A 13,529-nucleotide genomic window follows, 5' to 3' on the forward strand; every position below is an offset into this window, starting at 1 on the left:
TAAAAGAAGATTTTTTTTCTCATGATAGGGAGAAGGTGGCAGCAAATACCTACAAAAGGGTTTATCAAGATTTGACAACCACAGCAGGTGCAGTCATTCCAGGTTCCTTTCCTCATGTGTACTTTCTTGGTTAGGAGACACTGGGGGTGGAGGCTTCCCTGCCTGCAATGGAATCCCAGATTCCAAAGCAAAGGTGTTTGTGGGACAAGGGGGAAGGTACTTGCATATCGTCTATAGAAAATGTCCCCAAATCCCAGAACACATAGGGAAGACATGGATTTGGAGCAAAGGTAAACCCTGCAAAGAGCACAATTCAGATGACTGGTGAGAGTGCTTCAGCTGTGCAGAACAGGAGTCAGGAGGGAAGGATGCAGGAGGGCACACTCCTCCCAGACAGAACTCCTCCTAAAACAGAGGTTAGTTCTAAGACAAGAGTAGGTTACAAAGCAAGGAAGAAGTCAGGGGAATTAAGGTGAGAGAAAGGCCAAAGCAGAGGAGAACCTTCATGAGGGGAGTGATGTGAATTAAGAATTGAGAGAGTTGAGTAAAAGATTTATTAGTGCAGTCAACACCATGGAACAGCACATATATAACACAACTAGCAACCTGCAGAGACACTAGTGCAAAGGGTAGGGAAGCCTTAACTGAGCTTCCTGGCTCCATCTGAGGGTGACAACAGGAGGGAATGGGCCTGGGTAAGGCAGGCAGGGGCAGAGGGGAGTGGAAGAAATGTAGTAACCAGACTAAGTATAGCAGCGTTTTCAAATTCCTGAGCACAATGTCCTGGAGCTGGAACATATGACTGTTCCTCACCCCCTTCAAGCTGTATTCCCTCCTCCCCACAGTTCCAGTGGAGCCATGACCCAGCTACCCAGACCTACAGCAAGCTGGCCTGGAAAAAAGCTCCAAAAAGAGCAGCTTTATGGCCATCTCTCTCCAGCCCACTTCCACCTGCATATCAAGACAATCATACCCACTATCCCTCCCCTTCTCTTATTCTTCTAGTCACCCCAGGGATTAAGGAATGCCCTGGGCATCCCGAAATGCAGCTGAAGTCCTAAGGGGGTATGGGTGAGACAGCACAGCTTGTACTCAGAGACATAATTTCTATCCCATCTTGCCTGATGAAGCTTAGAACCCAGCTATATATCTCCAAGGAAACCGGGTGTTGGGGGGAGTGGTGGGCAGGATTTCTTCAAAATTAATACTCGAAGTCCAGAGTTTTACAGTGAGACCCTAGATGGGCTGGGAGCAAAGTTCTCCAGAGGGCACAGTCATTGATGCTGGACTGTCACATCCATCACTGGAATAGAGGAAGCTCCTCATCTCAGATGGGTTATGGAGGATTGGGGCAGACTTCAGTTCAGCCAAGGACTCCCTTGGCCTTTCCTATATTAAAGCCAAAGGTTGTGCTGAAAAGGAAAAATATAAAACAGACCCCATCCCCGTCCCACCCTATCCAAAAATCCCCACAATAGGAACAGCAAAAGAAGTTTTAAGTTTTGTTAATTTTTTTTTCTTTTTCCTTTCTTAAAAAAAAAAAGTAAATAAATTAAATTGCCAACAATGTGGCTGGGCTGGAAAAGTGGGGTAGCCATAATCAGGCCATTCTTAAAAAAGAAAAACTGTGAGGGAGGGAGTGAAATATAAACAAACAATGGCCAAAGAAAATTATCAAAATAACTAGTTACAATCACAGGGCTGAGAGAGAGGGGACTATGGAACTATTATGGCCTGTGCCAGAGGCAGTGCCTACACAATTTCAGCAAAAGCCAGAGAGCTGCTTCCTGCCGAGCATATTCACCCCAATGGACTAACCCCTCACCCCCAACCCTGTCATTCTCTAATCGTGAGAAAGTGTAGGAAAGAAGAGCTCATCTGGAAATTTTCGGCATCCCCACCTGCACGCCTGCAGACCCAGCGGGAGCCCACACCTTTAAGGTGGGCTGAACAGGGTATTGCTTGGCACAGAGGTCCAGTCTTCCTCTAAGGGCCACCAGCGATGGCCTACTGGCCTCATTATTTCTAGGGTTTTGTTCCATCCTTACCATTTCTTTAGGATGTCTGCTCCCCAGAGCCGCCCTCTAAATGCTGTTTATAGAGTCAATAGGCCTGCCTGCTCTGGATTCCCTGGTTTTGGAGGCGGGGAACAGTTAGAGATGCCTCACTCCATCCTGATCCTCTAGAGAAAATGAGTATCTCTGTGCTTTCTGAAAATATCTGGAACCAGGGACCCTAGGCAGGAAAACAGAAATAGAGGTGGGGACTTTCCCAACCAGATGGAAAATATACAGACATTGTAGGGGAAGATATTAGGCAAAAGGAGGGAATCTGGGTTTCCCACCTGAAACGCTGAGCAGAGTGCCCTGGGGCCCTCTTCAGTGGCAGAAGAGCAGGGAGATGTGTGGCTCTAGCGTTAGCCACAGTATTAAGGAAAGTGGGGAGGACTCAGGGCCCCGCTGCTGGAGTGACAGGATTTTCCGATTTTCATCTCTTCCAGATAGCCCGTCGAGATCTCCTATATCTCTTCCACGCCATGCGCAAATATCATGACAAGTCCTGGCTCCTGCACCATGTCATCACCCATGTGCTGGTTCTCACAGGCCATCACGACAACAGCCTGCTTGCCAGGGATGCGCTTGGCCACGTAGTTCTCATAGTAACGCCGGTTCATCTGTCTTGTCTCTAGTGTGGCCAGACCCTGGGGCCAGCTACGCTCATGGGCATTTTCGATCAGCTCGTTGACAATAGATGCAGGACAGCCACTCTCCACCAGGGAGCGCTTGATTACAGCCTGGAGTACAGCATCTGGGGTGGAGATCATCCCTCCCCAGCGGGTCACTCGTGCTGGCTGCAGGGAGTTCACCCACCTGTGTGGAGGGAGTTGGAGGTGGTCAGTCCAGCTCGTCCCCTTTCTCTGCATTGGCTTTTCTCCTAATAGGAACGACTGCCTGCTCTGCACTCAACCTAACTCGATTCCTCCTTCTTTCCTTCCATCATTAGTTCAGAAACTCCAGATCTTTCCCTAGTTGGTCCCATCCGAGTGGCAGCACATGTTACTCACCAGATTAAACTCCACGAGAGTAAGGTTCCTGTTATTTTTCTTAAAAATCCCAATACTTAGCACATGGTGCCTGGCATGTAGTAAGTGCTCAACGAATGTGTACTGAATGAAGCAATTATTCCTCTATACTGTGTCCCTCGCAGCACTATTTGCACTATACAGACTGACTCACAGTTTAGTCTATGAACTATGCAGAACTCCAGAACTGAAAGGGATCTTAGACTTCGCTTGTTTACTTCACTTGTTTTTGCTGTATTTTAGATCACTTTCCTGGATTTGTACTCTCTTCTTCTCTGAACAGTAAGCTCCCTGAAGTCAGGGACAATATCTTCTCTTTTTGGTCTTCCTAGCACTCCCACAGCCTTTAATACAGGGCTTTGTACATGTGGGTACCCATCTAACTCTTGGGTAAGCTTTCCCTTCCAACCACCCAAAAGAATATGAGATCCTCTGCTGGGGTTGAAGGTTATCGCCTTCTCCTCTGGCCCTGTTCTTCATCCCAACATCTGAGAAGCAGTGGCCTCAGCCCAGGCCTCTTCTTACCCTCCCCCCAGGTCTCAGTGCCAGGACGTGGGATGAATGACTCCACGTCCTGAGTGACACTCACTCTAGGATCTCGTTGTACTCAATCGTCTCCTCCAGGCTCTGAAGGTTGGGGTTGACACTGCGAATTGCACGCATGTACGCCTTGAGCAGCTGGATGTCTCGCTTCTGTGGGGGGGAAGGAGAACAAGGAATAATGGCTAAGACAGACAGTAGATGAGAGACAAAAGTTCGTCTGAGAATGAGGGAAATGGACAGATCTGAGGAACAACCAGAGTGGAAGCTTCATGAAGACAGGGATATGACTGTATCATTCCCAGCTGTATCCCCAGTGCTTAGCATAGTGCCTTCAAGGGAAGGCATTTGATAGATGTTAAGTAAATGAATGCCACTGATGGGATGAAGGGAAGCAAGAAGAGCTCCAGCCTGATTCGCTGCTATGCACAGGCAGAGTATCCACTGACCAGGCTCTCAAGCGCAGGCACAGATCTGCTGCTCACATTCACACCTGCCACCCACAGGCGCGAGGTTATCTGCATATGAAAGACGTGTTCTGCCCTGTGTTCTCTGCGCCCTACCTGCTCTGCCAGCTGGTGTTTGTGTTCTGCTGAGGTCTTTTCCAGCTCTGCAATTCGTGTCTGCTGCTGCTGTACCACTGAGCGCAGGTGCTTAATGCAGTTGTGGTTTGGCAGCTCATCTTTGGGCATCTCCAGGCTGCCACCCAGGGTGGGAAAAGAACAGGATAGGAGAATTAATGGGACATGTGAGCAAAGGCAGATAACTGCTGGGAGAGCTTTTTCCTACCTGAAATGACTAACATTCATTCATTTCCAACATTCAGGCCCCCTCTTGCTTATTGCCTTCATTTCCTTCTCCCCAGCTCCCCCTCGTCCCTTTGCTGTCTACTTCCTCTGGGCCTCTTTCCCTCTCTAAGACAGTGTTTCATCTCCCACGTGGCTCTCCTTTCCTCCTACAGATTCTGCCTGTGCACTCATTCCTTCTGAGAAGCCCTAGATTCACAGCCCTAGCTATCAGTATTTAATCAAATATTTCACACCCCGAAGAAAGAAAAAATAGGACAACAGGGAACATGAGAAGCCTGGAAATTAGAGCAGTCAATCTGACAAAGAGAAAAGTAGTACTGGATGAAAGGGAGGAATAAAGTGAATCAGTCTTTAGTGGTATCACAGAGATTGCTGAATTGCTGTCTCCCTTCTTTTATTAAAGCAAGAGCAAAAAGATCGTAGCTCAGAAAGCAGCACGGAAGTGAGATCTTGGAGCAGGGAGCCAGGGAGGCCAGGAACACTCGTTGCCTGCAGGAGACCTCTTCAGCTAGTGAGCAGGGGATCCAGAGACAGGGGTATAAACGGGAAGGCCCTTATCTGTGTGGGCAGAAGAAGGGCAGGAATCTTACCCACAGCCCTGTTCACAGGTCACAGGCCGTTTTGGGTTGTGCTCACAGTCACTGAGGTGAGACATGAGGTTGTCAAGCCGGACAATAGCACTGCAGCCAAACACAGCGTTGTCGCAGGCGATCTGCAGCTTTGACAACATGTTCCGCATGATCCGAGGTACTGGGCGCAGGTGGGCGACCGTCACAACACTCCGGTCCACCGGACACGTCTGCTGCTGAGAGAACCACTGGGTGATGCAGGCGTTGCAGAAAGCATGCTCGCAGTGAGGCGCCTAGAAGGGAGAGCAGGGCAAAAGGGGCACAAGAGAATTAGCAGGAGCTAAGAGCCTGGGTACGATAACTCCGCAAAGCCAATCAAGCCTCTGCGCAGCTTCTAGGACCAGAGGTCCCTGGGGTCACAGCAAAGTATAGATCTACTATGGGCAAGGCAATGTGGGGGACAGGCTTCAGATATGTTTCCTGTGCCCAAGATTCCAAATGGATTGTGACATAAGACAAACAAGTAAAAAGTTATATAACAGTAAGAGATATAAATAATATTCCAGGACAATGAGAGGACATAAGGTAGTCAATTATTAATTACCAACTGGATTACATACACAATAATTGCCAAAGAAATCCAGAGGAGGGTGAGATCTTTCCAGTCTAGGTCAATCAGGGCAGGTATTTATGGACAGGACAGAATTTGATATGGGTCTTGAGGGATAAGTAGAGAGGAGGCGGGGGCAGAGATTTACTGGCAAAAGTTCAAAAAAAAATTTTTTTTGGCCACACCACGTGGCTTGCGGGATATCAGTTCCCCGACCAGGGATTGAACGCGAGCCACAGCAGTGAAAGTGCTGATTCCTTAACCACTAGACCACCAGGGAACTCCCTCAAGTTCTTATTTTATGAGGCCCAACCTGAGGCGTTGCCCTGAGTCCCAATGACCAGGACTACCCTCCAAAACAGGACTAGATTTTTGTAGAATCACATTCTTTTCAGTTTCATAAAGATCGTATTTCAGCCTACTTCCTTGATAATGCAAAGAGAGAGGACTCTCTGGCCTCTGTGGAGACACAATCTGGCCTCCAGCATGGGACAAACACAGTAGGCACTCACTAGATGTTGACAAATGGATGAATGACTCGAGCACTTATTATGTCCCAAACATTTTGCTACGTGCTTAAGATAAAAAAAGATAGACAGTTTCTGCCTTCAAGATGCTCACAGACACCAAAGACTGTAACACAGGAAGGCTTCATAAGGAAAGAAGTCATTCTCAATATCATTAATCCAACTGTCAGTACATTTTTATTTTTCACTTAAAGACATAATATTTGATTCTTTTCAAAATCTTATAGACCCTCTCTCCAAAAAAAAAATCTTCAGTTCGTCTATTTTTCCCCATCTGTACTGCCACTAACCCAGTTCAAACAATCTTCTCTCATCTGTATTATTAAGTATGTCTTCTAACTGGTTTTCCTACTTCTACCTTGCCACTTTATAATCCATCCTACATTCAGCAGCTGTGATCGTTTAAAAAGGCAAACTAGATCATATTCCTCGCCTGCTTAAAATTTTACAATGGTTTTCGATTACACTTAAAATAAATCCAAACTCCTGCTCAGGATTTATAAAATTCTGTTTGATCTGGCCCCGTGCCTCTGGCCTCTCCTCACCTCACATCATGCTCCCAGCACTGACTTCAGGCCATTCTGGCTTTCTCTCTGTTCCCTGTCCACACCCTGCTCATTCCTGTCTCTGGCTTTTGCTGCTCCCCTTTGCCAGAATGGCCCCTTATCATTCAGATCTCAGCTCAACTGAACCTCTTTTGTGACCTTCCTATCTAAACCTGCCACCCCTGCAGATGTATATAGAATGCGGTACCTTTTGTGTAAGAAAGGTAGGCAAATATACATGTACATTCATACTTGCTTGTATCCGCCCACATACACACTGGAAGGGTACCAAATAAACTAATAAGCATGGTTATCTACGGGGGGATTAGGTGGACTGGGACAAAGATGGATGCAAGACTTGTCACCATATATCCTTTTACACTGTTTTGATTTCTGAACCATATGAATTTATTATCTATTCAAAAAATAAATAAATATGATACAGGGAAATCAGTATCCCTAGCAGAGGCTTTCTACCCTTGGAAATGTGTCTGGAACCTGGCCTGCTTCTCAGAAGGTAAAGCCTGAGTCGGTGGGGGGTTGCGGGGGAGGTTCTGCCTTAGGCACCAACTGCCACTGACTTCTCCACAAGTGACTCACCTCAAATGATAGTGCTAGAAAACAGACAAGGCCCCAGGGTGGGGAGGGGACTGACATACCCCATGACCTCTTGACACCACCAGGAGAGCTTGCTCCACACCCAGCCAATCTGCTTCTAATGGTCCAGGGCTAGCTGCCACTGGAATGCAGTCTGATTTTCATTCAGCTCAGGCATCTGTTCTCCTTTGGGTAGTTGAAAACTGGAGAGTAAGAATAAACTCCAAGAATCAAGGGGAGCCCCAGGGAGTTGTATTAGCAGTGAGTGGGGGAAGGGTCATGCGACCTCACTGACCAGTGTCCTGGTTTGGAAAATGGGATTATCTCCAGCTAGCCAGGAGCGGCAGAGGATTAATTGGTACTTACAGAGTATAGGCAATAAGGACCATGCAGAATGGTGTCCCATGAATACAACGGTTAAGAATTCATCTCACTCATTATACTTGCCTGGTAATCATGAGCTTCTCCTCATACTTGCCCCAGGAAGATACAATTATCTCTGGTCTGGCAAAGCTGGTAGAGAAGTGACCTAGTGAAGGTGGCAGCTTTCATATCAAAATGCAGAGTACATGGCTGCATCAAAAACTTTTTTTCAGTAAATCCCAGGGAGAAACTAGGTCAGTTCACACAGTTCCCCACTTCCTATTTGTTAAACAGTAGGCAGGCCTGCAGGAAGACTGGCTGATTACCTGAAACACTGCATCATGAAAATGAAGAGAGAACTTATTAGGAGAGTCCAGAAGTTCAGTCATGGGTAGGAAGATGGAACCTAGTCAGAGCCCCTGAAGAGAAAAAGAAGCTACCAAACTACTGTCAAGAGGACAGAAACAAATAGCTGACCATTTTACAGCACGGAAGTCTCGTAGTGACCTCTGAAGAAAATCTGAACCACTGCGCTTCTGTGGTGTCCACCTCTAGACAGATTCTGGAAGGCCCTATTCCTCTTGTAGCTGCCACTGCTCCTTCGCACCAAACCTCTACTCTGCGTGTGTCAGGAGTGCAGGGAGTGGGGGAAGGGGGGCCTGAACACAGTGACTTCCCCATTGGCCCCATTTCCTATTAATATATATTTTTTTAATTTCCGAATTTTCCAATTATGTTTTTCTTTTCATATATATAAATTTATTTATTTATCTATTTTTGGCTGCGTTGGGTCTTCGTTGCTGTGCGCAGGCTTTCTCTAGTTGCAGAGAGCAGGGGCTACTCTTGGTTGTGTGCATGGGCTTCTCATTGCGGCGGCTTCTCTTGCTGTGGAGCACAGGCTCTGGGCGCGTGGGCTTCAGTAGTTGCAGGATGTAGGCTCAGTAGTTGTGGCCCGCGGGCTCTAGAGCGCAGGCTCAGTAGTTGTGGCGCGCAGGCTCAGTAGTTGTGGCGCACAGGCTTAGTTGCTCTGCAGCATGTGGGATCTTCCCAGACCAGGGATCAAACCCATGTCCCCTGCATTGGCAGGCGGATTCTTAACCACTGCGCCACCAGGGAAGTCCCTGAATATTTTGTACTAGCTCCACTGCCATCTATTGCCCCACCAAACCTGCCATCAGACCGACTCACCTGGACTGGCTCCTCCAAGACTCCACTGCAAATAGGACAGATAAGGTCTTCGTCAACATCCCCCTGGAAACGGGTTACATCATACCCCATGTCTCATCACTGAAACCCAGGTCCTGGAATGAACAACAGAGGAAAAAGAGGCCAGTTCAGAAGATTACAGATATGTGCCAACTTGATCTCATTGCCAAGATTCGGTCATTTGTCCAATAAATATTTATTGAGAACTTACTATGTGCCAGTCATTTGTGGGCGGGGGGAAGCTGACTCAAGAAATTTAATTCTAATGGGAAAAGATTTTATATAAATATACACTTAAAATATGAAGTGATAAATGCTTTCAGGGTGAGCACAGGGCACTATGAGGCCAAGAGATGTGGATACCTGACCCAGGCCGAAAGGAGAGGGAGGCTGAGAAGTTTTCCAGGACACCAGTGGGACGAGCAAGTAGTTAGCTAGGTTGTGTGTGGGGGCGGGGGGAGCCAGGGCAGGGTGGGGCATTAGGGTATTAGGCACATGAAAGAGCACATTTAAAAGCCCAGAAGGGGACTTCCCTGGCGGTCCAGTGGTTAGGAATCCGCCTTTCAATGCAGGGGACGCAGGTTCGATCCCTGGTCGGGGAACTAAGATCCCACGTGCCCTGGGGCAACTAACCCCGCACCGCAACTACTGAGCCCATGTGCCACGACTAGAGAGCCCACGTGCCCTGAAGCCCACGCGCCACAACTAGAGAGAAGCCTGCACACCGCAAGGAAGAGTCTGCGTGCCACAACTAAAGAGTCCATGTGCTGCAACTAAGACTTGACGTAGCCAAAAATAAATTAATTAATTAAAATAAATATTAAAAAAAAAAAGGTAAGAGAGGATATGATGAGTTCAGGCAACTGTAAGTGGTTCAGAAAAAGTTCGATCTGAAGGGTGCAAGAGAGAGAGTGTCAAAATACAAGGCTGGAAAGGCACCAGGCCGTGAGAAGTCTTATGTAAGGAGTTTGGACTTTATCCTGAAGGCTATGGGGAGCCACTGAAAGACTTAAAAGGAATGATGTGATAAAAGTTCTTTTTTAGAATCACTCTGTAAACAGGGGTGAGATTAGAGACAGGAAGAACATCTAGGCAGGAGAGAAATAGTGAGAGTCTGAATTTAGGTGGTGGTGATGGGAGGGAAGTTCAGGAGAACAAAGACTCAAAGAGCAGCGGGGCTGCCATGCCCCTTCTTTGGGCTCCTAAGGGTCAAACCCAAACAAGACATCACTGAACAGTAACTGAAACTCCCCTGTGGACATCCAGCCAGTGGGCTAATTGGAGCAAGGATGGGCACCTGATATAAGGGCAGACTATCTACAGATCAGCCATCAGCTGTGACGTCCTGAAAAAAATGAGCTGAGTCAATCATGTAGTTCTCAGGAATTTAGAATCAGGCTGTTCAATTTAAAAGGGTGGGGAGTGGGGGATTTCCCTGGCGGTCCAGTTGTTAGGATTCGGCGCTTTCACTGCAATGGCCCAGGTTTGATCCTTGGTCAGGGAACTAAGATCCCACAAGCTTCGTGGCACGCCAAAAATTATGCAGAGAGGCCTTGATAGGTCAAGTGCAAGCTAAAGTACAGCACTGGACTGAGTCAAGACTGACTGGATTTAGATGCCCGGTTCTACTACTCATTAGCTGTGTGACCTTGGGCAGGCTTACGTATACTTCTTAAGCCTGCGTGGCTTTTTAAACAGATAAAATTGGTATAAGTAATAATAGAAGTGACTCTCACAGAGTTGCCCTCAAAGAAACAATACATATAAAACATTTAGCACAATGCCTGCTGGCACATACTAGGCACTCAATACACAAGAGTAACCATTATTTAGGTATACATTTTTTTTTTTTTTTGGCCAAGCCACATAGCATCTTCGTTCCCCAACCAGGAATCCAACCCGTGCCGCCTGCAGTGGAAGTGCGGAGTCCTAACCACTGGACCGCCAGGGAATTCCCTATTTATGTACATATCTAATTTCTACTACTTGATTAAAAATTCCTTAAGAGTAGGAACTCATGTGCTACATCCAATTTAGCACCAAGCACAGTTCTTTACAAAACAGTAAAATGTTTGGTATGATTAAATGTTGCTTTAACTGGGAGCTTCCCAGCAGAGTACAGTGGACATGTATTTTGCCTACCTAACAGCCCATTTTCTGTAAACAGCATCACAATTTTCCTTTAGGAATCAGAACCTGTTTCCTAGTGGACATGTGACCCAACCTAGGACAGTGAGAGAGATGCCTGGGACTTCTATTGGAGCCCTCATGGGGTTTGCATAGCTGGTAGGATGTACAATTCAGAGTGGTCAGTGACCATCTCTGCCATTAATGAGGACAGCCTACTTACAGAATGACGCCATAATTGGGAATTCCCTGGTGGTCCAGTGGTTAGGGCTCTGCGCTTCCACTGCTGGGGGCACGGGTTCAATCCCTGGTCGGGGAACTAAGATCCCACACGCCACACAGCATGGCCAAAAAAAAAAAAAAAAAAAAAGAATGACGCCATAATGAAGAAAGCAGAGCTGAGAAATCAAATTCAGCTGAAATCATTTGAGGGCCTGGATTCAGTCATGCCTGAAGCCACAATCACTTTCTGAACATAAGTTACATGAGTCAGTAAGTTCCCTATTATGTTTAGGCTGGTTTGAGCTGGGTTTTTATCTCTTTAAACTGACAAAAATCCTGATTAATATAGGCTAATGGAGACAAGAAATCACAAGGTTCACTTTGGAACCACTTATCTTTCTTTACCCATTTTATATAGGAACAACAATACCCAAGGACACTGCTACAATTACACTGACCTCCATCACCACCATTGCTCTGTATTCTTGTTCCTCCATCTCTAGGGCCTAAGTTCAGGGCCTTGGGCTTACTAACAACCCCTCTGAAATTGACACTCTAAACCACCTTGGTCTGGCTATCTTCCTCTAAAATAGGGATATCCATCTATGTGTCTCTCCTCAGACCTTTGAGCTTCTGTTCCTATGCCAACATTCCCTTGAATAATCCATCAACAGTAATGGATTAGAGTGAGTATATGAAGGGTAATACTAAAGACATCATAAAGTGAAATGTGAAACCCAGAACTAAGGCCCCTTGTGATTCTCCTTGTTGCAACTCACTGAACTGGACAATGAGGACAGTGGTAAGAGAGCCAAGAGCAGTCCAGTGTCACTGTCCTGTGGACCTCCACTATTGAGAGCTGTAGTGCAGACCATGGAGTTGTTCACTTTAGGAATTCCACTACCTTTCTCTCTCATCCACATGGCTCCAGGAGAAGCTGCCTCACTAGTACTGAGACTTTAACCTAGGCAGCAGCTGACTGGGACAAGGGTGAGCATGCAACCCAAGCCAGGCCAACGGATCCTATCTCTGAGAATTTGAGCTTGACACCAAGAAAGATGAGTTGGTCTTTCTTTGCCTGTCATGTGGACTAAGGAAGACAAATCTACAGAGGGAAAGAAAAGACTGAAACAGACACAGTGAGAAAGGCCTGGATGAGAGCTGGAAAGTCCTGAGGCTTCAGAGTGACTGGTTTGTTCCCAAGACCTAGTTGCCTTCCTATCTTTGGCTTCTGTGAGACACCCTGTGTATCCTCTTTTTGCTTAAGCTTTGAGTTGGGCTTCTGTACCTTTTTTAAAATTATTTATTTATTTGGCTGCACCGGGTCTTAGTTGTGGCAAGCGGGACCTTCGTTGCCACGTGCAGGATCTTTAGTTGCGGCATGCAGGATCTTTTAGTTGCAGCGTGCAGACTCTTAGTTGCGGCACGTGGGATCTAGTTCCTTGACCGGGGATCGAACCCAGGCCCCCTGCATTGGGAGCACGGAGCCTTAACCACTGGACCAGCGGGGAAGTCCCTGGGCTTCTGTATCTTACAGCCAAAAGAATCTTGGCTCAAACAACAACAAAGAGACAGCATATAGCATTAGAAGTTTGGAGAGGGATGGTTTAAATTAGGAGTAATGAAGGCGCTAGGACACTAGGATTAGAATTAATCTGAAAGCTATGGGAGTACCTGAAGGATTTTTGTTGACATAAATTTACAGGGTTTAATTTTTTATCTTGACAATTTCAGACTTACAAAGATCCCATATATCCTTCATACAGACTCCTTAAATGTTAACATTTAACCACATTTATTTTATCATTGCTATATATATACATTGATAGATGGATAAAAATTTTCTGAACTGCTTAAGAGTAAACTGTAGACTTGATGCTTTTAACCCTAAATAACTTTACTGTGTACTGTATTTCCTAAAAAGAACATTATTTTATATATATTGAGAGTAAAATTATGAAAATCAGGAAATTAACATTGATGTAATACTATATTTACAAACCTTTTTTCCAATTTTTCCAACTGTCCCAATAATCTCCTTTAGCAAAAGAACATTCAAGATTATGTTGAATTATGTTATGCACTGAATTGTCAAGCTTCTTTTAATCGTTTAACTGAAAAAGTTACTAAATCTTTTTTGTCTTTCATAAATTTGACATTTTTAAGAATACACACCAGGTATATGAGAATGTTTCTCAATTTGGATTTGTCTGATGTTTCCTCATGATTAAATTCAGGTTTCATTTTGGGCAAAAATACAAAGGAAGTGGCATTGTGTTCTCAATGCATCATATCAGGAGCACATAATGTTGATTTGTACTGTTCCTGGTGA

At 46.0% G+C, this 13,529-nt stretch overlaps 1 protein-coding gene across 6 annotated transcripts in view; it reads right to left on the bottom strand.

The window, feature by feature from the left end:
• Nucleotides 1-13,529, bottom strand: part of RNF41 (ring finger protein 41) — a 26,392-nt gene continuing 12,863 nt past the window's right edge. For 4 of the 6 annotated variants that reach the window (XM_068562118.1, XM_068562119.1, XM_068562114.1 and 1 more), the window contains 5 exons: nucleotides 8,831-8,943; nucleotides 5,022-5,293; nucleotides 4,186-4,321; nucleotides 3,672-3,775; nucleotides 1-2,870 (listed from right to left, as the gene is read on the bottom strand). In XM_068562118.1, the coding sequence (XP_068418219.1) occupies nucleotides 2,519-2,870; nucleotides 3,672-3,775; nucleotides 4,186-4,321; nucleotides 5,022-5,293; nucleotides 8,831-8,920 (954 nt within the window). In that variant the 5' untranslated portion in view covers nucleotides 8,921-8,943 and the 3' untranslated portion in view covers nucleotides 1-2,518. Of the gene's footprint in view, nucleotides 2,871-3,671; nucleotides 3,776-4,185; nucleotides 4,322-5,021; nucleotides 5,294-7,341; nucleotides 7,439-8,830; nucleotides 8,944-11,198; nucleotides 11,295-13,529 lie in introns of those variants that run through there. The other 2 variants (XM_068562116.1, XM_068562120.1) reach the window with 2 other exon arrangements.

Source organism: Eschrichtius robustus, chromosome 13 (genome assembly GCF_028021215.1).
Source record: "Eschrichtius robustus isolate mEscRob2 chromosome 13, mEscRob2.pri, whole genome shotgun sequence".
Lineage (NCBI taxonomy): Eukaryota > Metazoa > Chordata > Mammalia > Artiodactyla > Eschrichtiidae > Eschrichtius > Eschrichtius robustus.